General features: G+C 40.7%; 1 protein-coding gene across 1 annotated transcript in view; it reads left to right on the forward strand.

Moving 5' to 3' along the window:
- ADCY2 (adenylate cyclase 2) overlaps window positions 1-25881 on the forward strand; it is a 1028223-nt gene that overhangs the window by 972019 nt on the left and 30323 nt on the right. The window contains exons 21-24 of the mRNA XM_063451927.1: window positions 284-430; window positions 10288-10395; window positions 18099-18213; window positions 18907-19031. Of these exons, the coding sequence (XP_063307997.1) occupies window positions 284-430; window positions 10288-10395; window positions 18099-18213; window positions 18907-19031 (495 nt within the window). The remainder of the gene's footprint in view (window positions 1-283; window positions 431-10287; window positions 10396-18098; window positions 18214-18906; window positions 19032-25881) is intronic.

The raw sequence follows: 25881 nt of genomic DNA on the forward strand, positions 1-25881 counted from the left end.
CTGAAGGGGTTAAACCTTGATGGACCTGGCACCCAGACCACTTCATTAAGCTGAAGTGGTCTGGGTGCCTATAATGGTCCTTTAAAGCACCCACTTGATAACATACATTTACATTTTTTATGGCATATCTTCTTAGTTATTCTAAGAGGACCAGGATTTACTACACTGTACTGTGCTAAAAGACATTATTTGTGTACGTGTGTTATAGCAAACTAAAGATAAAATGTATAATATATTTTTCAATCCTTTAAGAATAATATGTCTTTGTTTTATTTAATTATAGGATTTATACCATCAGTCATATGACTGTGTTTGTGTAATGTTTGCATCTATACCAGATTTTAAAGAATTTTATACAGAATCAGATGTGAATAAGGAAGGTTTGGAGTGTCTCAGACTATTAAATGAAATCATTGCTGATTTTGATGATGTAAGTAATAATATAATGTAATAAAAATAACTATTTGCTCATGATATAATTACAAATAGGCATTAATCGTTCTGGTAAATAATGAAATATGCAATGATGAATATATGTGAATACGATTTAGAGCCCATGTACTATAGGCTCACTGAATCTTCAGCTTTTGCCATATATATCCAGGAACACCTACAAATCAACAGCAAATTAGCTGTTTGGCAATAGCAATCTAGTGTATGTTGAGTGTTAACTGGAACTCTATATTGAAATGTATTTTTCATTTCAGTATGCATAGACAGCACATTATTTAATGCAAACAATTGTGAACATTTTGGCTGGTTAGAAAAACATTTTAAAATTATTTACCAAAAGATAAGGAATAGTGTTGTAAACAGATAAGGAAACAGTGTTGTAAACAGATATATATGTATTGATCAATTATAGTATATCTTGTCACATTGCCATGACATTGCCCATAACATATCACCCTCAAGGTGGCAATGTTGCACACACTCATTAATATGTGCATACATATATATATACACACTGATACAGGCATGTATATAGAGAAATGCACACAAATACACACCCTCATGCACACACACATATACAATGGTATTCTAGACACACTCATTGATACAACTGCAAGAAAAAAGCACACTCAGATATTTATTGCTACACACAGATACACAATGTTAGACTTATATGCACACTCACCAAAAAACAGATATACACATATACATGCTGACAGTCGCATACACACTGTTAGACACTGCCACAAACATTGTCAGAAACACACAAACACGTTTACCCAGGTGGTGACAATGTGCTATAAGAGCTGCTGCAGCCACCAGAAAGTCTCTCAACCGGGGCCGTCTTTAATATTGATAGGACCATGGGCAAGCATTTGCTTGGGAAGCCTGGACCTTGCCTTCCCCCCACACTCCATAGCATGCAAACACAGTGGTAGAACTAAAGAAGAGAGAGCCCTGAAGCAAAAATGTTTTGGGCCCCCCTATCACAAGGGTGGCTAAATTGTAGATCTCCATTTGCCGTGTAACTCCATTAATGCTTTGACAGCTGAGGCTCTACCAGTTGTCCATGCTTGCAGGGTTATTTTTAGCACTGAGCAGTGTTTGTGTGTTTAAACGTAAGCATGTTTTTTGGATGTGGATGTAGGGTTGTGTTTGAGTGTGGTGGTGGAGTTTGAATGCAAGCATGCATTTATATGTAGTGTTGGTTTTTGAATGCAGAGGTGTGTTTATATATAATGTTGATGTTTAACACAGATGTGTATTTGTACAAGTGTTGAAGTTTGAATACAGTGGTGTATTTATGTGTAGTGCTGGTGTTTGAATGCTGAGATGTATGCACATATTCACATACACTGCCATACACACTCTGAAACACATGCAGATACACAGATATACACACTGACACACACACAAAGACACACATGCAGATATACAGACACATATACTCAAACTGAAACACATACAGATACAGATACACACACCGACACAGATACAGACACCCAGATGTGCATACTTAGATACATACAGAAACAGAGATACACATACAGATACACAGACACAGAGATACAAACACTGACACACATGCAGACACACAGGCAAATATACATACACTGACAAACATGCAGATAAACAGATACACACACTGACTGCATATAGATACCCAAAATGACACACATGTAGATACACAGATAATTGAATACAGGGAACTCTGTCTGTATTCAGCTCTTGTAAGCACACAGCGCTGTGAATTTCTGAACTTTATTAATGGCATAATTGGCAAACAAAATAAGTTTACAAAAAAATGAATTTATTTGTAACTATGCAAATTGTATATACACAAGTGCCAGAGTGAAAGGGGTTAATGAGCATGGAGCATCATGCCAGTTTTATGCCCTTGTATACTAAATAGTAATGGCTTACCAGTCTCTCAATGCTCATATAGAGGATGAGCAATGTAAGAGTTTTAATGGGAGATTTATCAAGTCAAAACAGGTGCTAATTTATGTGAAAAATTCTAACTGTTGAGAGACATTCTATTGATTGCTATAATGATTAATCCTTATATAGCTTTTGCCCCAGAATACCACCTGTTTTTGCATTGACAAATCTATACTGTAGTCATTTTAAATCCATTTTAAATCCATTTTCATTTTAATTAATACCTTTGTAATGGAGAGAGATTAATCGTGAATATGTAAAGTAAAAAAACACTTGACATACAAAGAGGTAAACATGTCAAATATAGAGATACAAGAAAGAAAAAACAATTCTTACATTTGCCATCATTAGTTTCTTCTCCTTTGTGTTACTTAAATGCTGTACAAAACATCTCTTTCTCCTGAGTGCCATGCTTGTCATAAAAGGGAGGAGAGCAAAATGAATGATGGAAGCTGGAAATAAGACTAATTTTGTGACCCCACACCTATTGCTTGTCACATTATGAATTTTAATATGCAATGTGACATGTTATCGATTTCTTCTGTGTAATATAAAGTCCAGGGGACTTTATAAATAATACTTTTTGTCTCACAGCATTGGAGTAGGCAATGAGCAGGTAGCCTGCATTGTCAACCATTCAGTATTGCTAACTTTTAATCCGGTACTTTGTGGAAAAAGGAATAGGGAATTGTGTTGGGCCCCTCTAACTTATAGAGGAATATGTGGATAATATTTTAAGAGTTTCGTTAATTTAAGTATTGAACTAAATATCCCTACTACATTAACAGGCATAAATACAACTGTGTTGTACTATATCTTAAATGTTGTTCTTGATTTTTTAACAAAATTAAATTATTATGAATCAAATATACACATTTAGAAGTACATGAATTTTTTTTGTTTGTTTGTTTTGTTTTTCCATTTTACTAAAATTATGCAATTCAGGTGCACATTTGGATCTTATTTTATTACCCCCAAGTTTTCTGTTCGTCTACAGTGTGTATATTTTTTACTGCCGATTAAGGTTAAGTTTCACAGAAATGACTAGATATTTGCTCAATGGTTTTATCTTCAAACTATTCGCAAATGCATTTTAAATGCTGCAGTTATCAAAACCACAAAGAAAAGTTGAAGCTGATTCTCATTATTAAGGTCAAGTAGCAAAAGTGTAGTTATACAATGAGTAGACTATGAAGAATCATGCAAACATTAAAGGAACACTATAGTCACCTAAATTACTTTAGCTAAATAAAGCAGTTTTAGTGTATAGATCATTCCCCTGCAATTTCACTGCTCAATTCACTGTCATTTAGGAGTTAAATCACTTTGTTTCTGTTTATGCAGCCCTAGCCACACCTCCCCTGGCTATGATTGACACAGCCTGCATAAAAAAACAAAACAAAAAAAAAACTGGTTTCACTTTCAAACAGATGTAATTTACCTTAAATAATTGTATCTCAATCTCTAAATTGAACTTTAATCACATACAGGAGGCTCTTGCAGGGTCTAGCAAGCTATTAACATAGCAGGGGATAAGAAAATCTTAATTAAACAGAACTTGTAATAAAGAAAGCCTAAATAGGGCTCTCTTTACAGGAAGTGTTTATGGAAGGCTGTGCAAGTATGCTATGCAGGGAGGTGTGACTAGGGTTCATAAACAAAGGGATTTAACTCCTAAATGGCAGAGGATTGAGCAGTGAGGCTGCAGGGGCATGTTCTATACACCAAAACTGCTTCATTAAGCTAAAGTTGTTCAGGTGACTATAGTGTCCCTTTAATTGAAGACATAGTAAGCAAAATATTCCTTTCTACAGATGAACAAATCCTTCAGGAACAGTGAAGACTTTATTCAGAGTAGTTTTTGAAGATTTCTGAATTTCGGTTCTCTTCTCTTTTCAATAGAATTGTGACATTTCTTACAGATAACACATTTTACTGTATATATTGTAATCTTCAGCATGGCAGTTCATTATATGAGATTTTAACAGTACATTGGAGGAAACACAGACAGTTGTAGCCTAGCACTCTCAAACATTGGGTTACGTAAATCTTCATTTCAATAGTACTAAGATTTACATTTAATCCTAAATTATAGACAAAGGTAAGAAGAGTGAGGTGTCAAAAGAGCAACAATTAAATTAGGCAACCTAGTAGCACTCCTTACGGATTGTAAATAAGTATTTTAAACATAAAGACATCTGAAGGATGGATTGCTAGAATTAAAATAGGATATGATGTGTTTGAACAAGCTCATCGATTGGATCATTGTTTTTTTTGTTTGTTTTTTTGTTTGTATTAAAAAAATTATAAAAGATAAAGGAGTACAGAAATAAAAGAACAAAAAATAAAATAAAACAATAACAGCAAATGTAACAATTTCCTGGATGTGTTACATCCATTTGGCAACAATGGCAGTATTGAAAAATGTTTTCCAGTAACATCAGGTATAAGTTCAATCAAGTTCAGTCTTGACTCCAGAAAAGCCCACATTTCCTATAGTGCCACTAATTAGTATTATGGTGCCTGTGGCAGAGACATGTGGAACATGTGGCACCTATGTATTACCTTTTTATGCTATTCAATGTGTGCTGATGATCAGGGCCGGCCTTAGGCCTTTAGGCGCCCTGTGTGAAAAATCTTCACAGCGCCCTCCCTCCCCCCGTCATCCATGTATGATGTACTGTTTGTGTTGTCTGTGTATGTGATAGGTGTGATGACTGTGTGTGATATGTATGCTATGTGTTGGCTGTGTGTGATATTTGTAATAGGTGTATGAACAGTGTGTGATATGCATGTATTGGTTGTATGTGATATTTGTGCTGGGTTTATTGGCTGTGTGTGATGAGTATTTAATTTAGATAAAAACATGCATTTAGGCCTGTGTGTGAATGCAGGTGTATATTTTTGCAGAGTTATGTGCACACAGTCCCACAGTCAGATGCACACAGTTATACATATACACTGTCAAATCCACCACATGCACATAGTCGCAGGCAGATAGTAACATACACAGGATCAGGCAGAAACACACAGGTACAGGCAGTAACACTCACACACAATTACAGGCAGACAGTCACACACACACACACACACACAGCCACACATACACACACATACACACATACTTACATGCAGACAGCCACACACACACACACAGACAGCCACACACACACATTGACAGCCACACGCATACACACACACAGGCAGACAGCCACACACAGAGGCAGACGGCCATGCACACACAGGAAGACATTCACATACACAGAGGCAGGCAGCCACACAAACACACAGGCAGACAGCCACACACAGAGGCAGACAGTCACACAGACAGGCAGACAGTCATACACACAGACACACACACACATACATCAGACAGTCATACACACAGTCACACACACACAGGCAGAGAGTCATACACACACACACACACACAGGCAGTCACATAGACACACACAGGCAGACAGACACACAAACACAGGCAGACAGTCATACTCACAGACACAAACACAGGCAGACAGTCACACACACACAAGCACACACACAGGCAGACAGCCGCACACACACAGACAGCCACACACACAGACAGCCACTCACACACAGGCAGACAGCCACACACACACAGGCAGACAATAACACATAGTTACCTCTATTCATTATGGAGGAGTGGAGGCAGCGCAGTCCCTGGATTCTGGTTGTTGGGGAAGCAGATGTATTTATTATTTATTATTTAAAAGGTGCAACTAGTTCTTGGCACACAAGTGAATATATCTCGTGTAATCACTGCTCCACTTTTTTTGATTGGTATTATTGGCATTGTTTGTGTTTGGGGTAGAACACAGCTGTGTGTAACAGGTTTGAGTATCAGTACACAGCACATAAGCACTTTGAAATTCTAAACAGTTATACAATTCTGAGGGTGTGTTTGATCCCATTTTTGCTTTCATGAATTTTTGAGTGCTCCTTCAATTTGAACTTAGCTTTAAATTATCTCTGAATGTGCAGTATACCATACTACACATACAGATTCCTACCACCATGACCACTTCTGAAAGCAGAAGTCGTCATGGTGGTTGACATATCCCTTTAAAGTGCCATATAGCATACGGAATGCTGGCCACAGGTACAGATGTATAGAAAACTGATAAGATGTGAACAATGTATGTCATTACTTGCACAAGTAAAAGATAATTTCAGAGGCAGATGAAAAATTAAAAATCCCATTGCCTACCCCATTCCCTGCCCATAATTACTGCCAGTGGACACATCAGTTTTTTTGTTCAGAATGTTCAGACTGACGGGAGTGTTTAAAATACCTATTTCTTTTCTGGTTTCTGGGCTACCTAGCTGTTTGGCTATTTGTGTTACCTATGGTCTGTACATACCTCAGTTGCCTAACTTTTCTGTTGGATTTTTTTGGGGCTTGTTGCAATTGTTTTTTTTCCATACTATTGCAATGGTTCTCCCACTTCGGCTTGTGACTCATATCAAGGTCCCAATATCAGGATACAAACTTTTTGTAATTTATTTTTTTTGTCAATCTTTGTTTTTATTGAGGCATGTGATAAGACAGTACAGATTGTTGGACACGAGAGCAAATACACATGTGGTAGACAAGGTATACAAGGTATGAGCACTCTAGCGTAAAACAGACTATTTTTATGGTTCACATGAGATAACAATGCTGGTTAGACTGCTGGTAGTAAGGAGTCAGCGTTGGTCAGTGATTGACAGCGAGTGGTAATGCCATTTTTCTCTACTGTGAGTGCTCTTGGTTGTGACCATCTGTATTCCACTCTGGCTTCTCGGAGTCTCTGGGTGACCAGGCCAAGGGATTTCCTCCACATTAGAGTGTTTTTGGTTAAGTCCTGGTAAAAGATTAATTGTGCCGATTTAAATTCCAGCGGGGTTTATCCCCGGGCCACGGCCATTATGCGGCTTTTATCAGCAATGGATTGGCATCGGACAATCACGTCCCCGGGTGCTGCCATTGGTGCTTGCCTGGGTTTGCTAATGCGGAAGCAGCCTCCTAGAGTGAGCTTATTGGCTAGCGTGTGGGGTAGTAATGTGGTTAGAAGACGTCGGATGTAGTGTCAACTGCTACTGGGATGCCCCTGATCTTTATGCTTGCGCGGCAGTTTCAGTCGTCTGCTAGGTCGAGCCGGGTTGCTATTTCTTTGTGTGAGGCCTGTAGTTGCAGTACTGTGTCCCTTAGCCCCTTTACCTCTTGCTGTACATCCATGATGTCCTCCTCTGAGGCTTGGACTCGGGCGGTCACTGCATGGACTTCAGTTTCCATTACGTCCATCTCTGCTGCTGACATCTGCTTTAACTCCTGCAGCAGGTTTTTTATATCCAGCTTAGTGGCTGGGGTCAGAGCGTCCGGGTCTGTAGGTGCTGTGGTGGATGTCTTCGGGTTTGCAGGTACCCCATGTTCTCCATAGGCCGAGTCTGAGCTGCTGGAGCCAGCCTCATGCTCTGGCGGGGCCGCCATTTTGTGGGTCGCCGAGCGCTGAAGCAAAGCTCATATGTCTTGGTCGTGCTGGTCTGAGCTTTCTGGGATTTTCGGCCGATCGTATCCCCGCTGGGCGTGTGCTTTTTGGCTTTGTGTGGGTACAAGCCTGCTTCGTCCGGGAAGCCAAGGAGAACTGATGCGGCTTGTGAGGCCGATAGCGTGCAGTAGGCCCCGCTCTGCGGCGTACTTTCCTGCCCATTTGTGGGAACAGAAAGGGCATCTGGACACCACCTATGCCACTGGGTTGATGGGGTAGATACACTAGTATATTTGCAGTAATCTGATTTTTCAGTTATTTTGGTTGTAATTGGCAGGAGATGGGGAGAGTTGCGTCCGTTCAGTTCAAGCATTAGGCTCTGCCCCCATCAGGTTACTAATAAGCCTATTGCCATATCTATCCTTTCCTTAAGAGGTAAGAGAACCTCCATGAAACTACTCTGGAAAAGAACGATGTGTCTTACTTTTCAACACATTTCACTTCACTCAAAAATGTCAATGCTTCTTTCATGGTCTTGTGGCAATCATGATTATTAATATAATGCAAACTCATAAAATAAATCTGGTCTACAGAAATATGTATTTGCATCACAAGTAGCTTCCAAATATCCTCATTTCAGGCTTCTCCACTGCCCTCTCCATGGGCCCACAAAGACTACTTTTCTAAAAGCTTTTGCTTACCTGCCCTTGAGGAATCATCTTTGAATTAGAGCCTTCTTCAAAAATAATCCCACCAAGCAGCATTTGCTACAATGCATTTTAAGCTGCATTCTCACTCAAGGCCTGCAAAACCTCCAACATGAGGTGAAAGCGGAAGACAAAGAGCCATTATTTTGTAAACAGCTGAAAAAGCAATGTCTTGGGACTCTCACTCAAAAAATATCTACCGTATATACTCGAGTATAAGCCGACCCAAATATAAGCCGAGGCCCCTAATTTTACCCCAAAAAACTGGGAAAACTTATTGACTCGAGTATAAGACTAGGGTGAGAAATGCAGCAGCTACTGGTAAATTTCTAAATAAAATTAGATCCTAAAAAAAATATATTAATTGAATATTTATTTACAGTGTGTGTATAATGAATGCAGTGTGTGTGTATGAATGCAGTGTGAGTGTATGAGTGCAGTGTGAGTGTATGAGTGCAGTGTGAGTGTATGAGTGCAGTGTGTGTATGAGTGCAGCGTGTGTGTATGAGTGCAGCGTGTGTGTATGAGTGCAGCGTGTGTATGAGTGCAGCGTGTGTATGAGTGCAGCGTGTGTATGAGTGTGTATGAGTGCAGCGTGTGTATGAGTGCAGCGTGTGTATGAATGCAGCGTGTGTATGAATGCAGGGTGTGTGTATGAATGCAGGGTGTGTGTATGAATGCAGGGTGTGTGTATGAGTGCAGTGTGTGTGTATGAGTGCAGTGTGTGTGTATGAGTGCAGTGTGTGTGTGTATGAGTGCAGTGTGTGTGTGTATGAGTGCAGTGTGTGTGTGTGTGTGAGTGCAGTGTGTGTGTGTGTGTGTGAGTGCAGTGTGTGTGTGTATGAGTGCAGTGTGTGTGTGTATGAGTGCAGTGTGTGTGTGTGTGTGTGTGTGTGTTGCAGAGCCTTGGTGGGGGGTGGGAATTTTTTTTTTTTTATTATTTTAATTTTTTTTATTATTATTATTTATTATTATTTTAATTTATTTAATTTAATTATTATTATGTTTGTATTATTTATTATTTAATTATAATTTTTTTATTATTACTAATTATTTTTTTTTCGTCCCCCCTCCCTGCTTGCTAGATGGCCAGGGAGGGGGGCTCTCCTTCCCTGGTGGTCCAGTGGCATTGGCAGTTCAGTGGGAAGAAGGGGGGGCTGGCAGAGCTGTAACTTAACTGTCCTGCAGCTCCTGTCAGCTCTCTCCTCCTCCGCGCCGTCGGTGCAGCTCTCTCTGTCAGCTCCCAGTGTAAGTCTCGCGAGAGCCGCGGCTCTCGTGAGACTTACACTGGGAGCTGAACGAGGTGCTGAACGGATGGCGCGGAGGAGGAGAGAGCTGACAGGAGCTGCAGGACAGGTAAGTAAGATCTCTGCAGCCCCCACAGCCCCAGTCTGTATTATGGCAATGCAAATTGCCATAATACAGACTATTGACTCGAGTATAAGCCGAGTTGGGTTTTTTTAGCACAAAAAATGTGCTAAAAAACTCGGCTTATACTAGAGTATATACGGTATATAGATATAATTTATAGATATCTATATAGATATAATTGACACAGAGATAGATAGATAGATAGATAGATAGATAAATAGATATTAATAAGTGGACTAAACAGAAATGTTTGAACTAAAACTATATCTGATGGACACTTCCATCATGTGTATTGTTTTCTGACACATGCTTTGTTTGCTTTACAGTTGCTTTCTAAACCAAAATTTAGTGGTGTTGAAAAAATCAAGACTATAGGAAGCACATATATGGCAGCAACAGGACTCAGTGCAACGCCTAATCAAGAATATAGCCAGGTACAGTAGTATTGTCTTGTGTGTGTATATTATTGATTGTACATTCTAACAAATTGGGTTTCATTGTTTATGAGATACATTTTTATGATTGCAAAAATTGTTTCACACAATGCAGTGGCATGAATCAATTTCTTCCCATTAGGGCTACAATTCATGATCAAAAGATATAAATATTGGCAGTAAATTAATTATGATATATGTCAGAGAAAATGTTCAAAATGGGATAGAGATTACATACAAGAACCTAATCAATTTTTCAAACATTGTCTAATAGAGAACTTGAAACTATTTACATTTAAAGCCACATGCATAACTCAAAGTTTAAATAGATATCAACAAATATCTGTAATACCAGAGCAGTAAGGTTAGGATCTTAATGTTTTTATTGAGAAATCAAAACCTCATTACACAAGTATGTTTTCTAAATGTTAGTAGAAGTAATTAAAGTGTAATTAAAGTGTGTGTTCTGATATTAAAGGAACACTATGGCACCTAGGCCAACTCAATGGTCTCCTAGTGCAGCACAATGTTTCTCAGATGGTCTCATAGTGCAGTGCAATGTTTCTCACATGGTCTCATAGTGCAGCACAATGTTTCTCACGTGGTATTATAGTGCAGCGCAATGTTTCTCACATGGTCTCATAGTGCAGCTCAATTCTTCTCACGTGATCTCATAGTGCAGCATAATGTTTCTCACATGGTCTCATAGTGCAGCGCAATGTTTCTCACATGGTCTCATAGTGCAGCTCAATGCTTCTCACGTGATCTCATAGTGCAGCATAATGTTTCTCACATGGTCTCATAGTGCAGCGCAATGTTTCTCACGTGATCTCATAGTGCAGCGCAATGTTTCTCATGTGATCTCATAGTGCAACATAATGTTTTTCACGTGGTGTTATAGTGCAGCACAATGTTTCTCACATGGTCTCATAGTGCAGCGCAATGTTTCTCACGTAGTTTTATAGTGCAGCGCAATGTTTCTCACTTAGTTTTATAGTGCAGCGCAATGTTTCTCACATGGTCTCAGTGCAGCGCAACGTTTCTCACATGGTCTCAATGCAGCGCAATGTTTCTCACATGGTTTCATAGTGCAGCACAATGTTTCTCATGTGGTGTCATAGTGCAGCGCAATGTTTCTCAAATGGTCTCCTGGTGCAGCGCAATGTTTCTCAGATCGTCTCATAGCGTAGCGCAATGTTTCTCACATGGTCTCGTAGTGCAGCGCAATGTTTCTCATGTGGTTTTATAATGCAGCATAATGTGTCTCACCTGGTCTCATAATGCAGTGCAATGTTTCTCACCTGGTTTTGTAATGCAGCGCAATGTTTCTCAGATGGTCTCATAGTGCAGCTCAATGTTTCTCACATGGTCTCATAGTGCAGCACAATGTTTCTCACGTGATCTCATAGTGCAGCATAATGTTTCTCACGTGGTATTATAGTGCAGTGCAATGTTACTCACATGGTCTCATAGTGCAGCGCAGTGTTTCTCACGTGGTGTTATAATGCAGCGCAATGTTTCTCACATGGTCTCATAGTGCAGCGCAATGGTCTCACAATGCAGCGCAATGTTTCTCACATGGTCTCATAGTGCAGCGCAATGTTTCTCACATGGTCTCATAGTGCAGTGCAATGTTTCTCACATGGTTTAATAGTGCAGCGCATGGTCTCACAATGCAGCGCAATGTTTCTCACATGTTTTAATATTACTTGGAGACCTACGTCTAACCTCTGTTCCTACTCCTACCTCTGATGCTCACCTTAAAGACTTTTCTAGGGCTTCACTGTTCCTATGGAACGCCCTTCTTCTCTCTGTTAGACTCTCACCCAATCTCCACTCCTTCAAAAGACCTTTGAAAACTTACTTTTTTAAGAAAGCAGATCAATTAAACTGTGAGCGGCTTTTCCTCCCTGCACCCTGATTCCTCTCCGGGAACAGTCATCAAAACAAAACACTAAGTCCTCAATGAATACTATCCTAGCAACTTAGCTTTCTACCCTACCCTTACCTTGTGTGTCACTATACCCTACTCCCTCTAGCATGTAAACCCATTGATCAGGGCCTTCAATCCCTCTGTTCCTGTGTGTCAAACTTTTCTGGTTACAAATACATGTCTGTTCGTCCACCCATTGAACAGCGCTACAGAACTTTTTGGCGCTTTATAAATAATAATAACAATAATGATAATAGTGCAGCGCAATGTTTTACTGTGCATGTGCTTTAACTTCCCAATGATTTTCTATGAGAATGCATTAGGTTAAGTCAGTCTAGATCATGGGTCGTCAACCTGGTCCCTACCGCCCACTAGTGGGCGTTTTAGGATTTCAGGTGGGCGGTAGGGATTTCCAGGTTTTGACGACCGGGCGGGCGGGTGCGAGCCGGCGGTACCCCTGCGACTGGGTACCGCCGTGACAAATTGCGGCTCCGGCCCGCGCGGCAAACCGCCGGGGCTGCGTATGGAGGGGTCCATCGGGTGGCCCATGCTGTCAGGGCCACCCGATGGATGTGGATTGTGAGGGGGCCCGGTCAGCGCTGGGCGCTTTAACAGCGCGACCGGGCCCCCTGTGATGACATCGCAGAGCTGGGAGGAAGTGACTGCACATCACTCCTCCCAGCTAACCCTGAGAGCCGCGCGGGAGGAAGACCAGGGAGTCAGAGTGGGATCTCTGACTCCCATCCACCTGAGCCACCACTGGACCCCAGGGAAAGTCACCCTCCTGAATCTAAAAGGTAGGAAACAGGAGGGTGACTTAAATATAATGTGTGTGTGTGTGTGTGTGTGTCTTTGTATGTATGTCTTGTGTGTGTGTGTGTGTGTCTGTATATATGTGTGTCTTGTGTGTGTGTGTATGTATGTGTGACTGTCTGTTGGTATGTGTGTCTTGTGTGTGTCTGTATGTATGTGTCTTGTGTGTATGTGTGTCTGTCTGTGTTCCTGTATGTGTCGGGTGTGTCTTGTGTATGTGTATGTATGTGTGTATGTGTCGTGTGTTTGTGTGTGTGTGTATGTATGTGTCGTGTGTGTATGTATGTGTCGTGTGTATGTATGTGTGTCGTGTGTCTGTATGTGTTGTGTGTGTCTGTATGTGTCGTGTGTGTGTGTATCTATGTGTCTGTATTTGTGTATCTATGTGTCTGTATTTGTGTATCTATGTGTCTGTATTTGTGTATCTATGTGTCTGTATTTGTGTATCTATGTGTCTGTATTTGTGTATCTATGTGTCTGTATTTGTGTATGTGTGTCTGTATGTGTGTCTGTGTGTGTATGTGTGTCTGTGTGTGTGTATGTGTGTCTGTGTGTGTGTATGTATGTCGTGTGTGTGTATGTATGTCGTGTGTGTGTGTATGTATGTCGTGTGTGTGTGTATGTATGTCGTGTGTGTGTATGTATGTGGTGTGTGTGTATGTATGTGTCGTGTGTGTGTGTATGTATGTGTCGTGTGTGTGTATGTATGTGTCGTGTGTGTGTGTATGTGTCGTGTGTGTGTGTATGTGTGTGTATTTGTCGTGTGTGTGTGTATTTGTCGTGTGTGTGTGTATTTGTCGTGTGTGTGTGTATTTGTCGTGTGTGTGTATTTGTCGTGTGTGTGTATATGTGTCGTGTGTGTGTATGTATGTGTGTCGTGTGTGTGTCTTGGACGTGTGTCTGTCTGTTATAGTGGACTATATAGTAAGTGGGCTACCTAGCTCAGCCTTCCTACTGGGCATTGCTACAAGGAAGGTTAAAAAATAGAAAAAAGGGGAAAAAAAGGTGGGGAGGGGAATTGAGGAGGGAGAGGAGATGAGCTGACGCACAAGAAAAATCATAGAGAGATAATATGAGAAATCATATTATGCGCAAACAGAGAAGTCGTCTGAATATCACTGAAAGAGACCTTCGTTTGTTCCTTACGAAAATCGAACCAGATATCAAATATTTAGTCTCGCAGCATCAACCTCAAGGATCTCATTAATCACTAGTAAAGGTAATTTCAATTTACTTTATTGTTTTCTCATTACACTTTATAAAGTTAAAAACCTTATAAACCTGCATTAAGTAGAAATAAAAAGATAAATGTACGTACATTTATTTTTTGTAAAACACCCTCCTTTCTAAAAAATATTCCGCATTTGCGCGAAAACTGGTGGGCGGTAAGGAAATTTTTTCAACCAAAAAGTTGCATTAGTGGGCGGTAGGTAAAAAAAGGTTGACTACCACTGGTCTAGATGATCTCTCAGCCATTGATTCAGGGCAGCAATGCATAGACCAGTGCTGTGACAGAGAAAAGATAAATAAAACTACCTTCAGATGGGGAAAGCGGGCAACTAAACTGCTAACAGGGTATTATAGCATTAGGAATACACATTTGTATTTTAAAAAATATAGAGTTGCTGTAAAGCAGAAAAATTATATTTTTTAGAGGTAGCTATAATAGTATAGATGAAGTGTTTAAGAGAAATGCTAGAACATTCTAAATAAGGCATTTACAACCCTCCACCTTATAAATATACTAAATGGTGGCCTGTGGGAGTATTGAATAACAGGCGTTCTGAGTATCAGAATATCATCAACTATATAATGTCTGCTGGGTATAAGCATATTGATCAGTACTAATAGACAATTGCTTATATTTGAAACTTGATTGAAGAATATATGCAATGACCATAAAACATGGAAAATCAAATAGTGACAGGAGTCATAGTGCAATATTTTACGATCATCTGAAGTGTAGGACATGCTTATAAAGGTTTTCCATACAGTCTGTGGAGCTATAAAACACTGAAGAGATGCCCCATGAGTACTATAATTTGTGCTCAAGGTTATAAGTGGTAGCATCAGAATTAATTTTCACATAGAACAAAAAAATATTGAAGTATATTTGCCTTTTGTGTATCTATTGCATAAATGGAAAAATATATATATTCTCATGTGTTACAGAGCTTCTCAGTGCTATACAGGGAAGATAATTGGCAGTATAATACATGTAAAAGGAGTTTAATAATCAAAAATGTTCTTAGAAAATTGTGTAGGAGGGACAATTGCTGCCTAAACATATCATGGCTTGCCTCAATATGATGTATAAAGTATAAGAAAAGTCCGGCATCCCAATAATTATTTTTCAGTGATAACACTCCATTTATTGGGTAACAGCACTCACAGCACCAACACTTCAACCCACTCTGGCTTTCCTTTTTTGTGTCAATAGGATGTATCAAATTAACCAGTGCACACAGAGAAACAGCATTTTTACTTACCTAAACGGTGCAAAATATGCTCATGTTGAATAGCTTGGGTGGAACAATATCCACCATGTATAAAGCATTAGAACAGGGGTAGGCAACCTTTTAGTAGTACCGTGCCAAAACAAGATCTTGAAGTCCCTTGGCGTGCCGGTACTATTTTTTTAAATTGAGGTGTGCATGTTGCCGTATTCTGCTTGTGTTAATTATGGGTGCTGCAGTTGCTTAGTAGCATTGTATTTGTGCATATATGTCTGTTATATTGTATATGTTAATTTGTAGTTTTTGATATTGTGTATGATACTCATAAATGGGGGCTGTGTATGGGGGCTGCTTGTGGAAGTGTGTATGTGTGTGTGGATGATATGTCGCATTGTGTGTTTGGTGGCGTGTGCTGCTTGTTGGGTTGTGTGCATGTATGTGGATTGTCAGTGGTGTAGAGTTTGTGTGGGATGTTTGTATTATTTGATTACACAGAGCTTCAGAATAAGCAGAGGCTTATTCTGAAGCCCTGTGTAATCTAGCAGTGTAAATGGTTTGTCTGGGGTCCAGTGGGGACAGCTAGTTACAAGTCAAGCGTAAGAGCTGCTATAGCTGCTGAGGGCTTCTCTCCTCAAGTGCAGATTCCTGTTATCACTTTCTCGAAGTGCTGCAATGTGTCAATTTAGGATTGTCTCTCACCACCTGCAATCAAGGCTTTGTTAGCAGTAGCAGATATCTAAAGTCCCACTGGGACTCCTGAGAGGCCAGAGCCTGTTGGTCTCTGGCAGGCTTGACACCTCAAGTGTCACACGTAGCATAGATTGCTGACCCCTGCATTAGAAGATACTTCAGATGGATGTAAAATAAAGTGTACACAAATGCCAGTAAAAACACTGACACAAGTTAGTATTTTTGGAACAAAGCCATAGTAGAATACTGCAAAATATATATAATGACTAATACATTAATAAAGAAAACATTCTCATCAAAGAGTTTTTTGGGGAAAAAAAAGGTAATTCAAGTATAACATTGTTTATAAAACTGTGAATAAACATCTATCCATAATCTTAGTTTGTAATGCCACTTAATGTTTTTAAGGTATACCGTATGTCAATAGTTTTGGTTAGTTCTACCTGTCTGTTTCCTTAACACTTTGGGCTTTCACTTATACTCTTTGTGGTATCTTTGAGTCGTTCATTCTATTGACATATGCCTGTAACTCAAACTGTCAAGCAGAGGATTTCTTAAGTAATATTTACTATTAACGTTAGGCCTATGTCATCCCCAGATCCTCCTAGTTAAATGCACAGTATGTTCAGCAATATAAATCTTACAAAAGAGCACCATATACGTCTTGTGGGTGCACTTTTTCTATATAGCTTTACGGTTTATGTAACAATCACAGGATTTCCGTAACTTAACACTTTCTTGTTGTCAATAACAGTTTACTAACTCAGAGTACTTCAACATGATTCTTCAGGTTAAATTAGATTATGTCCCAACTCCAAATACTATTTTTCTCTGATTGTGCTCCATATGCAGACTACACTTGTACTTATGCTGACTTGTTCTAGGGCTATTTTACTTTTTGTCTGTATTTATCCACACTGTATATAACCAGTAGCAGTAATCATCAAAATAGATTAATCTGTGGATGGCATCTGTATTTAAAGATGAATTGTCACTTCCCTGATTTTAGCACAATGTATTAGCTCATTAAAAGTTCATTATTTGGTTGTGCTGAATGCCTATTTAATTCTTTATATTTTCTTTCACTTTAATTTACAAGCTTTCCTGGGAAACACCAAGCAAGGTTTGTAAATTAGTTGACTCTCTTTCAGTGTCATACACCCGGCACATGTGCACGTACAGCTTTGCTTGAGAACATGAATGATAACAGCATTTTTCAGTAAGATGGCTAAGAATACAAGCATGTGCCTAATGTATCAACAGATGCCTACGTCACTGCAACATGGAGGTTGAGCTAAACTAAGTATGGTTTTTACTGATCTCTGCATTATTCAGCCACTTGTACACAGCAAATGTGTTTACTGGAGTGACGGAAGGAAGAAGGATTCACCACTTCTCTGGCATTGACAGTTGTTTTTTTTTTTTTACTGGGTTATTCACTACAGTGAGAATTCAAGGTGAATTCAAAGTTCACTTCAAAGTACCAAACTGAAAATCTCAAAGTCAGCTATGCTTTCCATTCAGCTACTCTGGGCTTAAATCTGAAATTCACTTTGTATTCACCTTGAATTATCAGTTTAGTAAATAACCCTGTAAGTGTCCAGAAGTGCATCTATCACCGCAAAAATAATGAAACTTCAAGGCAGACTGAACAGACTTCAACATTTGTTTGCCTGTATTTGCATAACACTATGTAGACAAAATCCATTCTAGATTTAAAATCTAATTGAACATTTTTATTTGATATTGTTTGCATTTCTGTATTTATGTACTTCTTTGTTTATTGGTATTGATTTATTTTTACCTTTCAGGAAACAGACAGACAGTACATGCACATAGGAACTATGGTAGAGTTTGCATTTGCACTTGTGGCTAAACTTGATGCCATAAACAAACATTCATTCAATGACTTCATGCTTCGAGTGGGTATGTATGCTGTTTAAATGTATGTGTTGTTGTTATTATCATCAGACTACTGGCATTTTCATGAACACACGCTACAACTGATGTGGAATGAATACATGTTAGAAAATAGTTTTACTATCACATTCTTTCTGATACGTTTGGGTTTTATTTACATTAAAAAACATATTACAAAGCTGTTTTCTGTGATGTCTATGTATATATATACACATATATATATATATATATATATATATTGATACACGTGTGTGTGTGTGTGTGCGTGTGTATATATGTATAGTGTTAAACTGACTAATATATATATGTGTGTGTGTATATATCATATATATAAACTGAGTAGATTCAAGATAATGAGGATATTGAGTACATTAGATGCATGTGGTTGATTATGAACACTAAAGGGAACTGTCCTTTTAGAGACATTTACAAAAAACAGAATTGAATGTTTGTAGGCTGTGATTTATGACTAGTTTTTTTTTTCGGTGGGGGGGTTTTACCTGTGTGTCTAGAATGGAATACACAACTGAAAGAAAATGAGTTGTGAGGCTCCAGGCTCCATTGAGCTTTAGGGCTCAGTTAGAATTGCATTGGTTGCAACCTCTATGGATAATACTACACACAGAAATACATAGAGATACATACTCTATAACTCAGAAATATAAAATTACATTATTTTATGTTTTTATTGGATTTCAGGTATCAACCATGGCCCAGTTATAGCTGGAGTTATTGGTGCTCAAAAGCCACAGTATGACATCTGGGGTAATACCGTAAATGTTGCCAGTAGAATGGACAGCACGGGTGTCTTGGGAAAAATACAGGTATGGTGTTATTAGTATTTAAATCAATCAATTAAATATACTAAAAGTAAATAATAGCTTTAACATTAGCTAGCTAGCAGAGTCTTAAAGTAAGCAGGTTATTCATTTGTTAAATTCATCCCAGCATGTGGATTTCTATGCAGTGCAACTGTAATGCAGTGGGTCAGTTGTCTTTAATGAAGTGCTGTTAAAGAACAAAACATGTAAACATCATTGGCTCAGTGTTCCAACAAACGTTATGCATGCAAAATAAAATGTATTTCTCTATTTTTTATGTTTTTGTGCTGATTAAGATGCCTTTCTGTTATGCAACCCAATTTCTCACTAAACACAGGTATACAATATTCCCAAAAGTACATGAAAGGGACTGTATCATGCTGTCTGCCCCAGTTTAAGCTGTAAATATTTAGATTACAAATAACACAGTGAAATTTAAAGTGATCTATATATTTAAACTAAAGCTAGTTGTGATTACTTAAAAACCTAATTGCAAAATGTTGACCAAGCCGACTTTAAATATTCAAATTAAGTCATCAAGTTTAGAAAAAGAGATCTCAAGGGTTTAACTGACTTTTAGCCAATTCATCTGTACTAACAGCAAAAGCATTACAGAATAGATTAAACAAAATGCCAAAAGAGTACAAGGATAAAACAAACATAATTGTTTTTTATTTTATTTATGTATTTATTTATTTATTTATTTGTTTGTTTATTTATTGTGCAAAAAAAGATATATGTTCCCAATCATGGCACAAGATAATGTCCAACCTATAACCAAAGTCTTCATTATTGCAAAAGCACAGATGTCAAGCTGAGCATAAAGTTTAGGGTTATAAGAAATGTGATTAAAGTAGCAATAAAACCAAAAGACCAAAGGCTATTAAGTAATGCATAAGATGTGAAAAATAGGCTTATGGATTGCTATCTAGTGAAAATGCCTCTGCTAAGGGACACATGTGCTGGGGAGCAAATAGCAAAATATTCCTTGTTGGTTTCGGTGTAAGATAGAAGTAACTGCTTAATGGGTTTTTGTGTTCAACTGCCAAGAACTAATTTATAAAAAAAAAAAAAAAGGCATGAATCATACAAGTTTAGAGTAATAAGTGGCTTTTCAGTATGTACTGCCAGAGATTTTTTGTACCTCAGATTGGGGACTTTATGGTCATGCAAGAAGTGGTCAACCAAAATAGGAGCTGAATGTTATATCAGAGGTGTATGCCAGAGTGCAAAATTCCTATAATAGCATTTTAGTGATAATGTTATGAAGGTATTTCCAGAAAGGGCCTATTATATGTCAGTGACTAGTGGGTAGAGTCCTAAATGGATGGTATTTATTTATACAAGAGGGAGGATCAAAACCACCTCAACAGTAGGTTGAAGACTTTTTTCTGGACACTTGAGGAAAGAGAGCGCTGATACAACATTTATACTGACAATTGTAGATTATGCTAGCTTTAGTGTACCTATAATCTTAATTGTATTAATGACAGGAGGCGAATATTTGCTTAAGTCTCTCTTTACTAGAACTCCACATCAGCAAAAAACACAGAGTAAACAACCAATCAGAAAACAGTAAGGAGACCATATAACTCCCTTCTCAACATTCCATTTCATCTTTCAAGCTGCGATAACAAAACACAGTAGAAAAACATAACATAACAATAACAGTCCATCTCTGACAGAAACAACGACTCTCATAGGAATCTTCAACCGAATCGAAAACTTGGACGTGATCTCATCCTGGGAATTTTACACTGAAACGAGAAACAGAATCGAAAATTGTGATTAGCCAATGAAAGGTACGTATAAAAGCATGCAGCCACCCAGTGCAAATTCATAGTTAACACTACCAAGATTACAGATCCCGGCCCAGGCAGAAATATAAAACATATTGTAGGAAATAACCACACGAACACTGACCAGAGACATATCTCTTTATTAAAGGACCACTCTAGGCACCCAGACCACTTCAGCTTAATGAAATGGTCTGGGTGCCAGGTCCAGCTAGGGTTAACCCATTTTTTTATAAACATAGCAGTTTCAGAGAAACTGCTATGTTTATAAATTGGTTAAGCCTTCCCCCTAATCCTCTAGTGGCTGTCTCATTGACAGCCGCTAGAGGCGCTTGCGTGATTCTCACTGTGAAAATCACAGTGAGAGCACGCAAGCGTCCATAGGAAAGCATTGTAAATGCGTTCCTATGCGACCGGCTGAATGCGCGCGCAGCTCTTGCCGCGCGTGCGCATTCAGCCGACGGGGCGGAGAGGAGGCGGAGAGGAGGAGGAGAGCTCCCCGCCCAGCGCTGGAAAAAGGTAAGTTTTACCCATTTTCCCCTTTCCAGAGCTGGGCGGGAGGGGGTCCCTGAGGGTGGGGGCACCCTCAGGGCACTATAGTGCCAGGAAAACGAGTATGTTTTCCTGGCACTATAGTGGTCCTTTAATATTCAACCTATCACATAATAAATACAAACAAGGGTTGGGAACCAAAGGGTGGGAAATATTCGCCTCCTGTCATTAATAAAATTAAGATAAAAGGTACACTAAAGCTAGCATAATCTACAATTTTATAATATAAGTCAGTAAGGCAAAAGCTGCATGTTCCGTCGGTCTGAAATAAAACTGTCGAAAAGTGTCTTCTCGAGACGAGTCTGCTGAACGTAGAATATCAGACAGGGAAGCACCTGCAAACCAGGCTCCTGATGCCGCCGCGCCCCTTACCGAATGAGCAGTAAATGACAAAAGCCATCTGACCCAACAAGCCAAAGTAATGGTAGAAACCGGTTTATGCGGACGTACATAAGATATCAACAGCTGTCCCGATTGTGAACTTCGAAGCGGTGTAATAACTGCCACATAGCGAGACAGAGCAGAAACTACACAGAGCTTAGGAGCTTCTCGAAAAAAAGGATAGAAAATGGTAGTGGAGTCGGACTTGGTACATCTCGACACCAAAAAATTCACCCCATCTGGGAAAAAAGTGAATGCGTTAATATCAAAAACCCGGACGTCAGAGACCCGATGAAACGATACCAGGCATAAGAGAAGTGTAAACTTGGCCGATAACTGTCATAGAGAAAGGTCTTGATTCTCCGGCCACGCCTGAATGAAATCCAAAACCAGGTGTACATCCCAGAGTGAAGTATACTTAGGAGCCGGTGGACGTGACAATCTGATTCCTCTCAATAGTCTACAAACTAATGGATCTTGTTCAATGGGTGTCCCCTGAAGGGGAACATGAGCCGCTGAAATGGCCGATCTGGCAACGTTAAAAGAGCGATATGACCTCCCTTGGTCGAAGAGGTGAGAAAGGAAATTCAGTACGCTGGATATAGGTGCTGTAAAGGGATCGATACTCCGTTCCATGCATCAACGACACCATATATTCCAGGCGGACAGATAACATCTCCTCGTTCCTGGGGCCCATGAGTCCCAGAGGAGGCTTTTAGCTGATCCCCATAGCTCATCGACATTCCAGGTACCCCGGAAAGAGTCCAAGCCACCAAGCGGAGATGGCCTTCCAGCACGAGGGGGTGATGGTTGCCTTGAGAATCTGACAGGAGCAGATGCGGCTCCTGATATGACAGCTCTAGCAATTCTGGGAACCAAGCCTGGCCTTGCCAAAGAGGCATCAGTAATACCAACGATATCTGTTGACGCCGTACTTGGATAAGGACCCTGATCATAGTGAATGGTGGAAATGCATAAACTCCCTGCGCCGGCCAGTCCTGAAGGAAAGCATCCACTGCTGCACACATCGGATCCGGGAGCCAGCTGAAGTAAGTTGGATCTGGAAGTTCGTCCTGGAAGCGAACAGATCCACCGTGAATGGGCCCCTCAGTCGTGCCACTTCGAGGAAGAACGGTAGATGTAGACGCCAATCGCTGGCATCCCTCCAGTGTCTGGAGAACCAGTCTGCCGTCAGGTTCGACACACCTGGAAGATATTCTGCCTGGAGAGTGATATTGCGCTGAAGGCAGAAGTTGTATATCTCCTTCGTCACCTCCGTCAGCGCCCGTGAGCACACTCCCCCCAGGCGGTTGATATACTGCACCACTGAGACGTTGTCCATTCTCAGCAGGATGCAGCAATCCGACAGATGACCCGCAAGGCTCCGTATAGCGAATGAGCCCGCAATCATTTCTAGGCAGTTGATGTGATACCCTCTTTCCGTGCCCGACCAGAGGCCTCCCATGGAGGTGGTCGCGCAGGTCACTCCCCAGCCCCATAGGCTCGCATCCGATTCCAGGACAAAATCCGGGGTCGGTCCGAAAATCGCCTTGCCGTTCCAGGCTGACATGTGTAGCAGCCACCAACGAAGTTCGGTCTTGACTTCTTGCGTGATGGGAATCAGCTGGTCGTATGAGGGCTTCTTGCGTAGGAAGCGTGCCTTCAGGCGTTGCATGGCCCTGTAGTGAAGGGGACCTGGGTAGATGGTTTGGATCGATGCGGACAAGAGGCCTACCACTCGTGCCAGGACCCTGAGTGGGATCATCTCGTGACGCAGGATCCGTCGGATCTCTTTTTGAATGGCCGTGATCTTGGCCTGAAGGAGGCGTAGGATGCACTGAGTCACATCTATTCCGAACCCCAAAAATTGAACTATCTGTGTCGGTGTGAGGGCCGACTTCTCTCAGTTGACTACAAACCCCAGGGATTCGAACAAGGAGACCGTGTAGAGCGTCTGAAATTTCAGCCTGGAGGCGTCCTCGCAGAAGAGAAGCAAATCGTCCAGATATATCAGGCACCGAATGCTCCTGGAGCGCAGGCATGCTGTTATTGGTTTCAACAATTTGGTGAAACACCAAGGTGCTGAGCTGAGGCCGAAGGGTAGGCAGGTGAATTGGCATGGCCTCCCTTTCCAAACAAAACGTAGGAATCGGCGGCATCCGGATTCCACCGGTATGGATAGATATGCGTCCTTCAGGTCTAGATGAGTGACCCAATCCCCTGGGCGCAGTAAGTCTCTTAGAAGATGGATATCCTCCATCTTGAAGTGTTGATAGGAAATGAAGGAGTTAAGGTTTCTCAGATTTATAACCGGGCGGAAATCTCCTGTCTTCTTCCTAACTAGGAAAATCGAGCTGAAGAAAACTCCATCGTCCGGCGCCCACTGAACTGCCCCTTTGTCAAAGAGGGCCTGTATTTCGGCGTCCACCAGGACTTGAAGCGCTCTTGATGACACCGGAGCCAGGGGGTACCTCCTGGACTGGTGGCGAATGGAAGTCTATAACGTTGGGCCTTATTCAGAGTGGCATAGAGGTTGACGTGCCTCTGGAGCTCTTTGAAATTGGTGCAGGGGAGTAAGGGGAGTTCCCAGACCGCCAGGACCTAGATAGGCCTCAGGCCGCAGTCTCTATTAGGACAGGGAACCCCAGGGATCATGAATGCATCAATCGAGGAGCCCAACAGGCGGGGGAAGGGGGCGCGTGTGTAGCACTCCCTCCTCCAACCGGTGGACACACGCGGTCCGCGGATCAATCTGGCCGTGACCGGCGGCCACGTGGAAAAGCTCTGGTAAGCGGGTAGAGAGCTCGTATCACGAGCCCCCCGTGACCGGTGGACGAGAACCACACATGGGACCGCTGGGGACGTACTCCGCGGTCCCGAGGGCTCGGGGGGATCGGAGGAGGCAGCAACAGGCCGGCCTTCAGAAACCCCCGAGCAGTACAATACCCGAGAGCAAAGAAAACCGGGTCAAAAACGAGAGGGGACAGTTCAAGGGGAAGAGCGCCAGAAGTGGAAATAGTAAAGGGAAGAAAACTTCCCACTATCCCAGAGGGAAAGAAAAAGGCAGATAGCCCACACTATAAAAATAAGACAAAACTGTCCCCAAATAAATAATAAGAGAAAATATAATAATATAAACAATTATAAAGAGAAATATTAAAATCCCAAAGCCCCCAACTAATAATAGCAGGAGGCAGTGATACTCTGACCTGTACTGATGCGGAGCAGCAAAGAAAGAGGAAATGGAATGTTGAGACGGGAGTTATGTGGTCTCATTACTGTTTTCTGATTCGTTGTTTACTCTCTGTGTTTTTTTTCTGCTGTGGAGTTCTAGTAAAGAGAAACTTAAGCAAATACAAAGCCTCTTGTCATGTTATAAAATTTTAATTTTGTTCCCATGTACCAGTAAATAGAGGTATGAATGTATATCTGTATTGTCATACTAGCTCACAGTATGGTTTTAGTTGAATATTAAGGCAATGGATTCTAAGGAGAGAACAGACCTAATCTGATGCAATCTGATGCAGAATGTGTCATGTGAAGATAGTTTACCCAGTAACAAGTATAGGAACATTCAAAACACAAATAATGCACTTAAGTTTGCGGATGTGATTTATGTGTGAAGAGTGTGCCCTCTTTTTTAATTTGACAAATACAAAGGTCGGAAATATAACAATGAATTAAACAATTACAAAATGTTACAGGAACAATAGGTTAATGAGGACCCTGCTCAAACGAGTTTACAGTCTAGAGGAGGTTGGGAACAATAACACAATAGGATGGACTTTAAGGGGGAATAGCAAACAAACAAGGTGGGAAAGTAGCAGAACTGGAGGTGAAAGTGGAGTGTGGCCTTTTAGGAGTGAGCAAGAGACAGGTTTGCAAAATAGAAGTTACTCTGGGATGCCATAAGCGTTTCTGAAAAGATGTTTTTTGAGGTACTTCTTAAATGATAGAAGCCTAGTCTGATGGGGATAGGTTAGCTGGTCCAAAGGAAAGGAACCACCCATGAGATGTCCTGCAATTGCGAATTAGCAGTAAGGGTTCGAGCAGCGGACAGGAGAAAATCACCAGCAGAGCTGAGAGACTGAGTAGGAGCATACCTACAAATCAGTGAAGAAATA

This window comes from Pelobates fuscus, chromosome 4 (genome assembly GCF_036172605.1).
Source record: "Pelobates fuscus isolate aPelFus1 chromosome 4, aPelFus1.pri, whole genome shotgun sequence".
Classification (NCBI taxonomy): domain Eukaryota; kingdom Metazoa; phylum Chordata; class Amphibia; order Anura; family Pelobatidae; genus Pelobates; species Pelobates fuscus.